General features: G+C 45.6%; 1 protein-coding gene across 4 annotated transcripts in view; it reads right to left on the minus strand.

Moving 5' to 3' along the window:
- TMEM266 (transmembrane protein 266) overlaps positions 1-17,103 on the minus strand; it is a 165,795-nt gene that overhangs the window by 41,016 nt on the left and 107,676 nt on the right. For all 4 annotated transcript variants that reach the window (XM_063926590.1, XM_063926592.1, XM_063926591.1 and 1 more), the window contains one exon: positions 9,410-9,548. In XM_063926590.1, the coding sequence (XP_063782660.1) occupies positions 9,410-9,548 (139 nt within the window). The remainder of the gene's footprint in view (positions 1-9,409; positions 9,549-17,103) is intronic.

The raw sequence follows: 17,103 nt of genomic DNA on the forward strand, positions 1-17,103 counted from the left end.
AATATTCTTATTAAATACTTTGTTCTTTACATAGTTGAATGTGCTGACCGCAAAATCACACAAAAATTATCAATGGAAATCAAATTTATTAACCCATGGAGGTCTGGATTTGGAGTCACCCTCAAAATTAAAGTGGAAAAACACACTACAGGCTGATCCAACTTTGATGTAATGTCCTTAAAACAAGTCAAAATGAGGCTCAGTAGTGTCTGTGGCCTCCACGTGCCTGTATGACCTCCCTACAATGCCTGGGCATGCTCCTGATGGAGGTGGCGGATGGTCTCCTGAGGGATCTCCTCCCAGACCTGGACTAAAGCATCCGCCAACTCCAGGACAGTCTGTGGTGCAACGTGGCGTTGGTGGATGGAGCGAGACATGATGTCCCAGATGTGCTCAATTGGATTCAGGTCTGGGGAACGGGCGGGCCAGTCCATAGCATCAATGCCTTCGTCTTGCAGGAACTGCTGACAGACTCCAGCCACATGAGGTCTAGCATTGTCTTGCATTAGGAGAAATCCAGGGCCAACCGCACCAGCATATGGTCTCACAAGGGGTCTGAGGATCTCATCTCGGTACCTAATGGCAGTCAGGCTACCTCTGGCGAGCACATGGAGGGCTGTGCTGCCCTCCAAAGAAATGCCACCCCACACCATTACTGACCCACTGCCAAACCGGTCATGCTGGAGGATGTTGCAGGCAGCAGAACGTTCTCCTTGGCGTCTCCAGACTCTAACACGTCTGTCACATGTGCTCAGTGAGAACCTGCTTTCATCTGTGAAGAGCACAGGGCGCCAGTGGCGAATTTGCCAATCTTGGTGTTCTCTGGCAAATGCCAAAAGTCCTGCACGGTGTTGGGCTGTAAGCACAACCCCCACCTGTGGGCGTCGGGCCCTCATACCACCCTCATGGAGTCTGTTTCTGATTGTTTGAGTAGACACATGCACATTTGTAGCTTGCTGGAGGTCATTTTGCAGGGCTCTGGCAGTGCTACTCCTGTTCCTCCTTGCACAAAGGCGGAGGTAGCGGTCCTGCTGCTGGGTTGTTGCCCTCCTACGGCCTCCTCCACGTCTCCTGATGTACTGGCCTGTCTCCTGGTAGCGCCTCCATGCTCTGGACACTACGCTGACCGGCACAGCAAACCTTCTTGCCACAGCTCGCATTGATGTGCCATCCTGGATGAGCTACACTACCTGAGCCACTTGTGTGGGTTGTAGGGAGGTTACACAGGCACGTGGAGGCCACACACACTACTGAGCCTCATTTTGACTTGTTTTAAGGACATTACATCAAAGTTGGATCAGCCTGTAGTGTGTTTTTCCACTTTAATTTTGAGGGTGACTCCAAATCCAGACCTCCATGGGTTAATAAATTTGATTTCTATTGATCATTTTTGTGTGATTTTGTTGTCAGCACATTCAACTATGTAAAGAACAAAGTATTTAATAAGAATATTTCATTCATGCAGATCTAGGATGTGTTATTTTAGTGTTCCCATTATTTTTTTGAGATATATATATACACACACACACTGTATATATATATATATATATATATATATATATATATATATATATATATATATACATACACACACATACATACACTGTATATATATATATATATATATATATATATATATATATATATCCATGTTGATCCTGCACTCTCATCTCATTAGTTCCAACGTTGCGGGTGCTCCCAATGAACCCAATCAGGTCCACTCGAACAGCAGTATTTCCACTAGGTGGAAGGTGCACTCTCGCCAAAATGAATGAAGTCCGTTCATAAAAAAGACTTTTATTGAAGAAGTTGAAAAGCCTTCTATGTCGACGTTTCGGTCCGTATAACGAACCTTTCTCAAGACTAGTAACTCTTTAAGTTAACATCGTTCATCAAATCTTAATCATGTATCTATAAGATAAACAAAGTACAGACACATTCACATATACAGGGAACTAAGCCTCCCAGGCCAAGTAACATCCGATCAACTTCTCATAGTATACTCAACTCTATACATTCACCATATCACCCAATTCTAATGTGTATGACCAAGCTGCTTTACATGAGTACACCACCGTCACCTGTGACATAGCCACCCAAACTCCTTATACCATATAATGTAAACAGCTCACCTAAGATCAGATTATTGTCATCAAAAACTTTCTAGCACAAAAGGATATTTAACACCTTGCGTTTTGTCTGCTCTAATGCTCTTCTATTATATCAACGTTCTACAAACTTCTCCACCATGTTTTCTAGTGTGGGATCCACTGTTGACATTTCTGATGTAATTCTTCTTGCTCTTAATAATTGAGAGTATGGTAAACTGTTTCTTAAGGGGAGTGGATAGAAGCTGTCATTTCTGAGGACAGTATTCCTATCCATCTCCTTAAATGTATAAGGATGTACATAATCTCTAAGAGCAAGAAGAACTACATCAGAAATGTCAACAGTGGATCCCACATTAGAAAACATGGTGGAGAAGTTTGTAGAACGTGGATATAATAGAAGAGCATTAGAGCAGACTAAACGCAAGGTGTTAAATATCCCACGGGAACACACTTTACAATATGCAGATAAAACCTCTAATGATAAAACTAATTTTATCCCGTGGGTAACACCATTTAATGCTAAAAGTTCCGTTTTGGCCAATAAGGCCAAAAAATGGTGGCCTATGGTCAATACGGACATAGATTTGCCCTTACTGGACAAATCAAGATTAATGCCCAGTTATACCAGGGGAAGGAATCTCAAAGATCGTCTAGTTAAACTGGACATCACGGGTATGGGCAAAAGTCATCCAGAACACTTTTTAAGCAGAAAAAATGGATGTTATTAGTGCTTAGGATGTGTAACCTGTAGAGCACTTCTGGCTGGAAGTACATTTGGACACCCGCACACAGGTAGAAGATACACCATTAGGTATGCATTTACCTGTAGCACTGTGTTTGTTATATATATATATATATATATATATATATATATATAATATAAGAATTTACTTACCGATAATTCTATTTCTCGGAGTCCGTAGTGGATGCTGGGGTTCCTGAAAGGACCATGGGGAATAGCGGCTCCGCAGGAGACAGGGCACAAAAAGTAAAGCTTTACGATCAGGTGGTGTGTACTGGCTCCTCCCCCTATGACCCTCCTCCAAGCCTCAGTTAGGTACTGTGCCCGGACGAGCGTACACAATAAGGAAGGATTTATGAATCCCGGGTAAGACTCATACCAGCCACACCGTACAACCTGTGATCTAAACCCAGTTAACAGTATGATAACAGCGGAGCCTCTGAAAAGATGGCTCACAACAATAACCCGATTTTTGTAACTATGTACAAGTAATGCAGATAATCCGCACTTGGGATGGGCGCCCAGCATCCACTACGGACTCCGAGAAATAGAATTATCGGTAAGTAAATTCTTATTTTCTCTATCGTCCTAGTGGATGCTGGGGTTCCTGAAAGGACCATGGGGATTATACCAAAGCTCCCAAACGGGCGGGAGAGTGCGGATGACTCTGCAGCACCGAATGAGAGAACTCCAGGTCCTCCTTAGCCAGGGTATCAAATTTGTAGAATTTTACAAACGTGTTCTCCCCCGACCACGTAGCCGCTCGGCAGAGTTGTAATGCCGAGACCCCTCGGGCAGCCGCCCAAGAAGAACCCACCTTCCTTGTGGAGTGGGCTTTTACCGATTTTGGCTGTGGCAGGCCTGCCACAGAATGTGCAAGCTGAATCGTACTACAAATCCAGCGAGCAATAGTCTGCTTAGACGCAGGAGCGCCCAACTTGTTGGGAGCATATAGTATAAACAGCGAGTCAGATTTCCTGACTCCAGCTGTCCTTGAAATGTATATTTTTAAAGCTCTGACAACGTCCAACAACTTGGAGTCCTCCAAGTCGCTTGTAGCCGCAGGCACTACAATAGGTTGGTTCAGATGAAATGCTGACACCACCTTAGGGAGAAAATGCGGACGAGTCCGCAGTTCTGCCCTGTCCGAATGGAAAATCAGATATGGGCTTTTGTAAGATAAAGCTGCCAGTTCTGACACTCTCCTGGCCGAAGCCAGGGCTAGTAGCATGGTCACTTTCCATGTGAGATATTTCAAATCCACAGTTTTTAGTGGTTCAAACCAATGAGATTTGAGAAAGTCCAAAACAACATTGAGATCCCACGGTGCCACTGGAGGCACCACAGGGGGCTGTATATGCAGCACTCCCTTAACAAAAGTCTGGACTTCAGGAACTGAAGCCAATTCTTTTTGGAAGAAAATCGACAGGGCCGAAATTTGAACCTTAATGGATCCCAATTTGAGACCCATAGACAATCCTGATTGCAGGAAATGTAGGAATCGACCCAGTTGAAATTCCTCCGTCGGAGCACTCCGATCCTCGCACCACGCAACATATTTTCGCCAAATGCGGTGATAATGTTGCGCGGTTACTTCCTTCCTTGCTTTAATCAAAGTAGGAATGACTTCTTCCGGCATGCCTTTTTCCTTTAGGATCCGGCGTTCAACCGCCATGCCGTCAAACGCAGCCGCGGTAAGTCTTGAAACAGACAGGGACCCTGCTGAAGCAAGTCCCTTCTCAGAGGTAGAGGCCACGGATCTTCCGTGATCATCTCTTGAAGTTCCGGGTACCAAGTCCTTCTTGGCCAATCCGGAACCACTAGTATCGTTCTTACGCCTCTTTGCCGTATAATTCTCAATACTTTTGGTATGAGAGGCAGAGGAGGAAACACATACACCGACTGGTACACCCAAGGCGTTACCAGCGCGTCCACAGCTATTGCCTGCGGATCTCTTGACCTGGCGCAATACCTGTCCAGTTTTTTGTTGAGGCGAGACGCCATCATGTCCACCATTGGTCTTTCCCAACGGGTTACCAGCATGTGGAAAACTTCTGGATGAAGTCCCCACTCTCCCGGGTGAAGGTCGTGTCTGCTGAGGAAGTCTGCTTCCCAGTTGTCCACTCCCGGGATGAACACTGCTGACAGTGCTATCACATGATTCTCTGCCCAGCGAAGAATCCTTGCAGCTTCTGCCATTGCACTCCTGCTTCTTGTGCCGCCCTGTCTGTTCACCTGGGCGACTGCCGTGATGTTGTCCGACTGGATCAACACCGGTTTTCCTTGAAGCAGAGGTTCTGCCTGGCTTAGAGCATTGTAGATTGCTCTTAGTTCCAGAATGTTTATGTGAAGAGACGTTTCCAGGCTCGACCACACGCCCTGGAAGTTTCTTCCTTGTGTGACTGCTCCCCAGCCTCTCAGGCTGGCGTCCGTGGTCACCAGGATCCAATCCTGTATGCCGAATCTGCGGCCCTCCTCGGAATTAACTGGGATTTTGGAATATTCAGAATCCACCCGTGCTGTTTTAGCACTTCTTAAGACAGTGCTAATCCCATCTCTAGCTGTTCTCTGGACCTTGCCCTTATTAGGAGATCGTCCAAGTATGGGATAATTAATACGCCTTTTCTTCGAAGAAGAATCATCATCTCGGCCATTACCTTGGTAAAGACCCGAGGTGCCGTGGACAATCCGAACGGCAGCGTCTGAAACTGATAGTGACAGTTCTGTACGACGAACCTGAGGTACCCCTGGTGTGAGGGGTAAATTGGAACGTGGAGATACGCATCCTTGATGTCCAAGGATACCATAAAGTCCCCTTCTTCCAGGTTCGCTATCACTGCTCTGAGTGACTCCATCTTGAACTTGAACTTCTTTATGTACAGGTTCAAGGATTTCAGATTTAGAATAGGTCTTACCGAGCCATCCGGCTTCGGTACCACAAATAGAGTGGAATAATACCCCTTTCCTTGTTGTAAAAGGGGTACCTTGACTATCACCTGCTGAGAGTACAGCTTGTGAATGGCTTCCAAGACCGTCACCCTGTCGGAGGGGGACGTTGGTAAAGCAGACTTCAGGAAACGGCGAGGTGGATCCGTCTCTAGTTCCAACCTGTACCCCTGAGATATTATCTGCAGGATCCAGGGATCTACCTGCGAGTGAGCCCACTGCGCGCTGAAATTCTTGAGACGACCCCCCACCGCCCCCGAGTCCGCTTGAGAAGCCCCAACGTCATGCTGAGGCTTTTGTAGAAGCGGGGGAGGGCTTCTGTTCCTGGGAAGGAGCTGCCTGTTGCTGTCTCTTCCCCCTTCCTCTGCCTCGTGGCAGATATGAATATCCCTTTGCTCTCTTGTTTTTAAAGGAACGAAAGGGCTGTGGTTGAAAAGTCGGTGTCTTTTTCTGTTGGGGAGTGACTTGAGGTAAAAAGGTGGATTTCCCGGCTGTAGCCGTGGCCACCAAATCCGATAGACCGACACCAAATAACTCCTCCCCTTTATACGGCAAAACTTCCATATGCCGTTTTGAGTCCGCATCGCCTGACCACTGTCGCGTCCATAAACTTCTTCTGGCCGAAATGGACATAGCACTTACCCGTGATGCCAGTGTGCAGATATCCCTCTGTGCATCACGCATATAAAGAAATGCATCCTTTATTTGCTCTAAAGACAGTAAAACATTGTCCCTATCCAGGGTATCAATATTTTCAATCAGGGACTCTGACCAAGCTACCCCAGCACTGCACATCCAGGCTGTCGCTATAGCTGGTCGTAGTATAACACCTGTATGTGTGTATATACTTTTTTGGATATTTTCCATCCTCCTATCTGCTGGATCTTTAAGTGCGGCCGTCTCAGGAGAGGGTAACGCCACTTGTTTTGATAAGCGTGTGAGCGCCTTGTCCACCCTAGGAGGTGTTTCCCAGCGCGCCCTAACCTCTGGCGGGAAAGGGTATAAAGCCAATAACTTCATTGAAATTAGCATTTTTTTTATCGGGGGCAACCCACGCTTCATCACACACCTCATTTAATTCATCTGATTCAGGAAAAACTATAGGTAGTTTTTTCACACCCCACATGATACCCTGTTTTGTGGTACCTGTAGTATCAGCAATATGTAACGCCTCCTTCATTGCCAAAATCATATAACGTGTGGCCCTACTGGAAAATACGGTTGATTCGTCACCGTCGCCACTGGAATCAGTGCCTGTGTCTGGGTCTGTGTCGACCGACTGAGGCAAAGGGCGTTTTACAGCCCCTGACGGTGTTTGAGGCGCCTGGACAGGCACTAATTGATTGTCCGGCCGTCTCATGTCGTCAAACGACTGCTTTAGCGTGTTGACACTATCCCGTAATTCCATAAATAAAGGCATCCATTCTGGTGTCGACCCCCTAGGAGGTGACATCCCCATATTTGGCAATTGCTCCGCCTCCACACCAATATCGTCCTCATACATGTCGACACACACGTACCGACACACAGCAGACACACAGGGAATGCTCTTAACGAAGACAGGACCCCACTAGCCCTTTGGGGAGACAGAGGGAGAGTTTGCCAGCACACACCAAAAGCGCTATATATGACAGGGATAGCCTTATAATAAGTGCTCCCTGTATAGCTGCTTTAATAATATAGTTTTGCCACAATTTTGCCCCCCCTCTCTTGTTTTACCCTGTTTCTGTAGTGCAGTGCAGGGGAGAGCCTGGGAGCCTTCCTGACCAGCGGAGCTGTGTGAGGAAAATGGCGCTGTGTGCTGAGGAGATAGGCCCCGCCCCTTTTTCGGCGGGCTCGTCTCCCGCTCTTTAGTGGATTCTGGCAGGGGTTAAATATCTCCATATAGCCCCCGGAGGCTATATGTGAGGTATTTTTAGCCAAAAAAGGTTTTCATTTGCCTCCCAGGGCGCCCCCCTCCCAGCGCCCTGCACCCTCAGTGACTGCCGTGTGAAGTGTGCTGAGAGGAAAATGGCGCACAGCTGCAGTGCTGTGCGCTACCTTAAGAAGACTGAGGAGTCTTCTGCCACCGATTCTGGACCTCTTCTCGTTTCAGCATCTGTAAGGGGGCCGGCGGCGAGGCTCCGGTGACCATCCAGGCTGTACCTGTGATCGTCCCTCTGGAGCTAATGTCCAGTAGCCAAGAAGCCAATCCATCCTGCACGCAGGTGAGTTCACTTCTTCTCCCCTAAGTCCCTCGTTGCAGTGATCCTGTTGCCAGCAGGACTCACTGTAAAATAAAAAACCTAAGCTAAACTTTTCTAAGCAGCTCTTTAGGAGAGCCACCTAGATTGCACCCTTCTCGGCCGGGCACAAAAATCTAACTGAGGCTTGGAGGAGGGTCATAGGGGGAGGAGCCAGTACACACCACCTGATCGTAAAGCTTTACTTTTTGTGCCCTGTCTCCTGCGGAGCCGCTATTCCCCATGGTCCTTTCAGGAACCCCAGCATCCACTAGGACGATAGAGTATATATATATATATATATATATATATATATATATATATATATATATATATATATATATATATATATATATATATATGTTAACCTGCCCATGCGGGTTGGCATATATCGGTAAGACACAGCGACAATTTAAAGAACGCATGGCCCAGCACAGAACCGCTATCAGACATGCACTAGAAACAGGCAGAAGTGAACAGCCGGTAGCTAGACACTGTGCACAGGAAAGACACAGTGTTGCTAGCATCCGTGCGATCATAATTGACCATATTCCCTTTAAAATACGGGGTGGCAATCGGGCAAAATTACTTCTACAAAAAGAATGCTGGTGGATATACACAGATACGATATCCCCAAGAGGCTTGAATGAGGCACTAGGATTACAGTGCTCCTTATGAACCCTTATACAGCCCCTTAATCTATTTCTGCACAGTCCTAATTTATGCATGCAAAGAAATTAGCACATTTACTAAGACTGTGTACTTTGTAACATTGTGATATGATTATTAATATTAATGTACAGGTACTGAATATGTCCACTGATTTGTGCGCTATTACATATGTAACATGGTATGTTTTTAATGTATGTATTATGCACTTATTCTATTATGTTGAGCTGTATGGTTGCTAGGTGACCGGGATGCTCTCCCGGGGGACGTGGCACACCGACGTCACAGATCCCGCGACACTGAGTTCAGACGCGGGCTCCGTGGATCGTGTGGATGGCGCCGGCTGGGTAAGTACTCCTGCAGTCACTTATTGTTAATTGGTAAGGGTATTTATATGTGTACACTTGTGAACTGTTGTTATTCAAGCGGTTCCTGACGGGGGATTGTCCCCGAAACTCAGGATTCCAATAAAGCACATTTTACATTTATTCCTGCAAGTCTGGTGAGTGCCGCTTACTCTTTGCAACTACAAACAGCCGAACTGACTTAAGAGGGCACCGCAGCAAGTAAAGATTTATTAACCAAGGAAGTGCCGGATAACTGGACTTTATATTATATACACATATATATATTTTAATACAAAGCTATCCAGTCCAGAGACCACTTCACCACTCGAAACTGTGCATCACTGTACAGTATGGTAGGTGAACCTCACTTACCATCAATTATTCTCTTCACTCTCCATATCCTCAGGGAAATGAAGAGACTGATGGCATCCCATGGACTACTTGGTCCATTGGCCACAGTAGAAGCCACCATAGGAGCCAATGACAGTATAATGACAGCTCCATCCAGTACCTGACAGACACATAGAAAAACATACAGCAGAAACAATAAGATAGAGAAACACATATCTAGAACTTAAGAGATTGTGTATACTGCTAACATGTAGGCCTCTCCGATATGCCCCAATCACCTAAGAACAACCCCCCTCAAATAAATAAAAAAAGACAATTCAAAGCTGATTTCAGATTAAGGATTTGGCAGAGAGATCAAGAATGTATATACAGCTAGAGAGGAGACCTGAAATATCAGATTCAGTTACTGTTAGACATTCCAACTGAGACAGTATCTAAATAATGGTTTATGTTGGAAAACAATATTAGATTTGCAGAATACATCCTATAAGTCTATCATAAGTACTTAACAAAAAAAAACAAAAAAAAAAAACTGTCCACAAAATCAAAAAAGTAGACATTCTTCAAATGTAAATATAAAACTACAAAAATGTAAACTGCTGTGATCTCCCGTCAGAAAAAAAGCCCCTAGCAGAGAGCTGGAAATCATTATGTCAAGAAAGAAAGTCAACAGAAATGTACTGAAATTACTTAGTGTGGTGAAAAAAGTCCAGGTAGAGTCTTACCAATAAACTTCTAGTTTCAAATACTGTATATTCACTTTAACTAACTCACTTGCTAATTGGGGACTTTAATACCTATGGTTCAAGAGCAGTTTGACTCATTTGCCTTGCACATGAGCCAATAGGAACTTCCCAAATAGTTCCAGGGTATACATCAAGATAGCAGTCTTCTTCTCTGACATTGGACTAGATAACCCTCCAAAAAAAATGACTGATACGATGATAGATCCGAAAAAAACATGCAAACCCTAAATAATTGAGGGCTCTGATTTCAGGGAAATTCTAATAGACAATGTTTGAAAAAGAAATAATCCACTAATTACTCATTTTTGCGATATATATGAAATAACAGATCCAACAGTTAAAAAAAAAAAAAACACTGAAACCCCCCACTGCATGTGTCACTATTATTACTTCAGGGGTGCTATGGGTGTCAGAAAGGAATTTGGTTTTATAGATCGTAGCATATGGTAGGAGAAAAGGGCTACATGGCCCAACATACAGGAGGCAATATGAGTAGGCCTGGGTTTAGGAAAATATCACATTAAGGAAGTGTCAAGAGAAGGAATAGAGGGCCGAACTCAAGGTTGATTGCAAAAAAACATTTTTGCCTAATGGGCAAAACCATGTGCATTGCAGGTGGGGCAGATATAACATGTCCAGAGAGAGTTAGATTTGGGTGGGGTGTGTTCCAACCGAAATCTAAATTGCAGTGTAAAAATAAAGCAGGCAGTATTACCCTGCACAGAAAGAGTTAGATTTGGGTGGGTTATATTCTATCTGCACATGTTACATCTGTTCTACCCGCAGTGCACATGGTTTTGCCATTAGGGGGAAAATAGGATTTTGGTACTTACCAGATAAATCCTTTTCTTTGAATCCATAGGGGGCACTGGAGTACTCTTGGGATATGGACGGTTCCACTGGAACTAGTCACTGAACAGTTAAACTTTGACTATATCTCCCCTCCATATCCCAGAGTACCTCAGTGTTTTTTTACTGAGCCGAACTGGAGCTATAGAGGTTGACACTGGAGACATACATATAACAAAAAAAAAAAAAAAATGGACAACAATAAAGTTGACACAAACAAAAAATGACAACTAACAGTTGACACAAACCCGACAGAATTTCTAATTTGAAACAGTCGGTAAGAGTGTGTTACCATAATATTCCCTGCACTTACCACAACCAGGTAACAACTGCTCTGGGTGGGCGTCCAGTGCCCCCTATGGATTCAAAGAAAAGGATTTATCTGGTAAGTACCAAAATCCTATTTTCTTTTTCATCCACTAGGGGTCACTGGAGTACTCTTGGGACGTACCAAAGTTTCCCCCGTGGGCGGGAGAGCTATTTGGCACCTGTAACACTAAACGGCCAAAGCTAGATGCTGATGCCGCAAAAGTATCAAACTTATAAAAGCGCACAAACGTGTGCATGGACGACCATGTAGCCGCCCGGCAAAGCTGTGTCGTAGAAACTCCCCGACCAGCTGCCCATGAAGTTCCCACAGAACGTGTGGAATGAGCTGTTACCGAAGTAGGCGGCTGTAACCTAGCCTGAAGATAAGCCTGACGTATGGTCAGTTTTATCCATCTGGATAAGGTCTGCTTAGAGGCTGGCCAACCCCTCTTGGCAGCATCATAGAGAACAAACAACGTATCCGTCTTACGAACCGTGGACATTCGAGACACAAACGCGTAAAGCGCGTACCACATCCAGAGTTTCAGAATGTCGTGATAACACAGGAACTACTATTGGTTGGTTGATGTGAAAAGATGACACTACCTTTGGTAAGAAAGCGGAATTCGTCCGAAGTTCCGCTCTGTCATCATGAAACACCAAATATGGCGGCTTGCATGACAAGGCACCCAAATCTGAAACCCGCCTTGCCGAAGCCAAGGCTAGAAGAAAAATTTTTTCCAAGTAAGAAATTTAATATCCACTTGTTGTAAGGGTTCAAAATGAAAAGACTAAGAAATCTAAAACCAGATTCAAGTCCCATGGCGCTGTAGGTGGAATGAATGGAGGCTGTACTCTGAGGACACCATGCATAAAAGGTGTGTACTGATGGCAAAAGAGCCAATCGTCTTTGAAAGTAAATTGACAAAGCAGATATCTGCACTTTTAGTGTGAATAGACGTAGACCTCCATCTAACCCCATCTGTAGAAATAACAAAAGACTGGATAACTTGAAAGAAGATGTCGGAAATTTGCGAGCTTCACACCAACCTATATAGGCACGCCAAATTCTGTAATAATGAGCTGCCGTAACCGGCTTTCTAGCTCGTAACATGGTTGGAATGACTGATTCTGGAAAGCCCTCTCTTCTTAAGAGGGCGGTCTCAACAGCCACCCCGTCAAACGCAGCTGCGCTAAATCAGGGTAAAGAAACGGACCCTGTTGTGTCAGGTCCGGACGTAGTGGGAGCGGCCAAGGATCGTCTGCGAGTAATCCGCGAAGATCCGAGAACCAAGCTCTCCGTGGCCAATGAGGCGCCACTAGTATGACTGTGACGAACTCTCTTTTGATCCGTTTTAGCAATAGCGGGAGCAGCGGAAACGGTGGAAACAGATACACTAGACTGTATGGCCACTGGACTGTGAGAGCATCCACCGCCACTGCCTCTGGATCTCTCGTTCTGGATACATACTGGGGCATTTGATGATTGTGGCAAGATGCCATCAAGTCCACCTGCGGGTAACCCCACCTCTGGACCAGCATGAGAAATACTTCTGGATTTAATGCCCATTCTCCTGGATGAAAATCCCGACGACTGAGATAATCCGCCTCCCAGTTGTCCACTCCCGGAATGAACACTGCCGACAATATGACCTGGTGGTATTCTGCCCAATTGAGGATTCGAGCTACTTCCCGCATTGCCATGTGGCTTCTCGTTCCGCCTTGTTTGTTGATGTATGCGACCGCCGTCGCATTGTCTGATTGCACCTGAACCGCCTGCAGGATGTGCACTGCCTGTCGCAATGCATTGTAAATTGCCCGGAGTTCCAGGACATTTATGGACAGCAATCTTTCGTGATCCGCCCAGAGACCCTGGAGCTGAAGATTCTGAACTACAGCTCCCCAACCTCTGAGACTTGCGTCTGCCGTGAGAATTATCCAATTCCAGGTGCCGCACTGTTTCCCTGCGGTTAGATTCTGTACCCTGAGCTACCAGAGTAGAGACACTCTGGTCCTTGGAGACAACCTTACCCTGTGGTGAATCTGTAAGTGTGAGCCCGACCACTGTGCGAGCACATCCAGTTGAAAAGGACGTGAGTGAACTCTCCCGAACTGAAGTGCTTCGAAAGCCGCCACCATTGTGCCTAAGAGGCGAATGCACAAATGAACAGAGACTGTGCGTAGCTTGAGCACTAATTGTACCAGATGACGAATGACCCGTACTTTCTGTTCGGGTAGGTAAATCCTTTGGTCTACCGTATCGAGAATCATACCTAGGAATTGAAGTCGTTGGGACGGAACTAGATGTGACTTCTTGAAGTTGACAATCCAACCGTGGTGAACCAGAACATTGTATGTCAGCAATGCCTGTTGAAGGAGTATTTGTTGAGACGGAGCTTTGATGAGCAGATCGTCCAAGTATGGAACTATTATCACTCCTAGAGATCTGAGATGAGCTATCAACACAGACATCACCTTGGTGAATACCCGAGGTGCTGACGAGAGGCCAAACGGTAGAGCCTGAAACTGATAATGGTTCTGTCGTATTGCAAACCGCAAAAACCTTTGATGAGGAGGCCAAATCGGAATGTGTAAGTACGCATCCTTGAGATCCAGCGCAATCATAAACTCCTGTGGCTCTAGACCTGCAATTACTGATCGTAGAGATTCCATCTTGAATCTGTAGTAAGTGACGTACTGGTTGAGGCCCTTTAAGTTCAATATTGGCCTGACCGAGCCTTCCGGCTTCGGTACTACAAACAGACTGGAATAATAACCCTGACCCTGTTGGTGCACAGGGACCGGAACCAAAACTGCTGCGTCCAGCAAAGACTGAATGGCAGTCTGCAGAATCGCCCTCTTGTCGTCCGACCGAGGCAGTCCTGTCCTGAAAAACCGCATTGGCGGGAGACAGTCGAACTCTATTTTGTAACCTGTTAAAACGAAATTGCGGATCCACCCATCTGTGGACGTCTGAAGCCACGCCAACTGGAATGACTGAAGACGTGCTCCTACAATAGGAGATCCGAGATGGTCTGGGAGCCCGTCAAGCCACTGGCTTACCGGTGACTTCCTGTTGGAAGAAATGGTAAGAAAACCGACTTTCCTCCCGTGGCCTCAGAAATCCATTTGTCCAATTCAGGACCGAATAACCTCTCGCCCTCATAAGGTAATGCTTCTATTCCTTTTTTTACCACTGCCTCAGCTCGCCAAGAGCGTAGCCAGAGCGCACGTCGTGCTGTGACTAGTGATGAAGAAAGGCGAGAAGTAAGCTGACAGACGTCAGTAGAAGCTGTACATAAATAGCTGCTTTCCCGATTTGATCAGCGAGAAGTATAAGATGATCATCAGTTAAGGCAGATCTGAGTTCTGTTATCCATACCATTAATGCTTTAGTTACCCAAATGCCACTCAACCCAGGTCTAAGCAGCACTCCTGCCGCTGTATACATGGACTTCAGCATAACCTATTTTACGGTCCGAAGGGTCCTTGAGTGTAGTTGCAGCTGGTACTGGTATGGTTAATTTCTTTGTAAGTTTAGACACAGATGAATCCACCAACGGCGTATTCTCCCATGTAGCTGTCATAGACTCTGGAAACGGATAGCTAGACCTAACTCTGTGAGGTACAGAAAACCGTTTATCCGGATTCTTCCTCGTTTCTAGTAACATTTTATTAAGAGATTCTGACACAGGAAAACAAACTGGAGTTCTTTGTCGTTTAGTAAAAACGACCTCATCATTTGTCAGAGGCTCCTCAGTTTCTGTAAAATTCAGAGACTGACGCACTGCTCTGATGAGATTATCAATACCTGGCCTGTCAAAATAGTCACCCTCTGACTGCTGGTCTACTTCGCCCTCCTCACCCATATCTTGTAAAGTGAGGTCTGGCGAAGAATCATCAGACATTAACATAGCAGCCGGTAGCTTATAGGAAAAATGAAACTTATCCCCTTTAGTCAAAGAAGATCTGGACCTTTGGTAAGGCTGAGACCCCTCAGGAAGTTCTAGCGGTCTCACCCTAGATTCAGATCTTGCCGCCTCTCGCTCCTGCCGAGAGGCGGCCAACTCTGATTGCAATCCAGCTAAAACATCTGCTAATATAGCCCATGGCGGGTCCGGGGTTGAAATGGGATTTGAAACCGGAGCAGGAATTGTATTTGTTTCAGAATTTACAACACATACTTTACATGTGGTAAATCCATCAGGTAATACACCCTTACAGACATTGCAGTAAACCTGCTTCTTGGACTTTGCTGGTGTCTTACTCATTATGCCAAAAAAACTCAGTAAATAGCACTAAGGTGTCTCTATATCTCTGGCCAAATGTGCCAGTAATATGTCTGATTCCAAAATCCCCCTAACACCCCAGCGCCTTCAATGGTGGAGAGATGTGTACAGGAAATTCTGAAAAGAAACAGGAAAAACAGGAAGCATGGTTTATATATGTCCCCATGCTCACAGAATATCACAAAGTGCAAACATTAATCCATGTAGCAGATTATACTTAAATGCATATATTCCTGTTACTTATCTATACAGCGCTGCTGGCTCTGTGTTAGGTCATACATACTTTCAAAGAAGTGTGCCTCCCCCTCTCCCCTGTGCTCCGTGTACCGCTACTCTGTACACGGAGACCGGCCTTGTGCGCCCTCCGGAAGTGCATCGGAGCAGACGATATGCCGCGTGGAGCGGCCTCCAAAGACCAGCGTGGCTCAGCGCAGCGGAAGAGACTTTAACACAGCGGCGCTGGAAGCGGCGGCGGGCGGCTGCGGGCAGCGGCGCGGCACAAATACACACACAGTAATCCCACACAGCGGGGCGGCAGCATGAGCTGACCCCCCCAAACAACATACCTGGACCCTGTGGTGAGGGCAATGACGGGGCTTCTCTGTAAGCACTGTCAGCCTTTTACTGCAGGTGTCCTGCACGTGGAAGTGAGGGAGCTCTTTTTAGAGAGGTCCGACACCCACAGCTGCAACAGCAGCTTTCACTATCCCAAACCCTCGCCTTCTTGGAAGGGGGAAAGGGATGTTTTCAAAAAATAATCAAAGAAAAAAATCAATAATTGTGGATCCACTTCCACAAGCCTAGTTGCTCTGTGAGCACCGAAAAAACACTGAGGTACTCTGGGATATGGAGGGGAGATATAGTCAAAGTTTAACTGTTCAGTGCCTAGTTCCAGTGGAACCGTCCATATCCCAAGAGTACTCCAGTGACCCCTAGTGGATGAAAAAGAAATTTTATTTTGCAATCAACCTTGAATTAGGCCCAGAGAAAGTACATGGGAATGAAACTTGCAGAAGCAAATACATGACATGGGGATGGTCCAGGAGCATGCGATTTAAGAATTAATATAACTAATAAAGCAGAGAGATAAAATAAGGAGGGTGAGGGTGTGATGCATAAGCCAAAGTGAGACCTCGGAAACAAGAGAGCTTGATGATAGGGGGGCATTATAAAGTGGGTGCAGAAGATGATGGCAAATTGAGAGGGGTTCCCTAAACAGGTGATCCAGAGAAATGCAGCTGTGATAATTATGATATAGCTTTGTTGATGAAACAAACTTTGTGCACATTATGTCTTAAATTAGACTATAGTTAGTGGACATCAGGACTTTATTACATGTCACTATGGTACCACTGTATGTCTTTATTGCATTGGTTAAAGTGCACCTGAAATTATGCATGTAGCAATACAAAGTGGAAGGTGCAAAGTAAAAGACAAGGCTTGATCTAAGCCACCTTCAAGAAATACTGTGTACTCTCCTCCATTATTTTACCTCATTTAAATTTGTGCTTCACAAAACACG

The sequence above is a fragment of the Pseudophryne corroboree genome, chromosome 6, assembly GCF_028390025.1.
Source record: "Pseudophryne corroboree isolate aPseCor3 chromosome 6, aPseCor3.hap2, whole genome shotgun sequence".
Lineage (NCBI taxonomy): Eukaryota > Metazoa > Chordata > Amphibia > Anura > Myobatrachidae > Pseudophryne > Pseudophryne corroboree.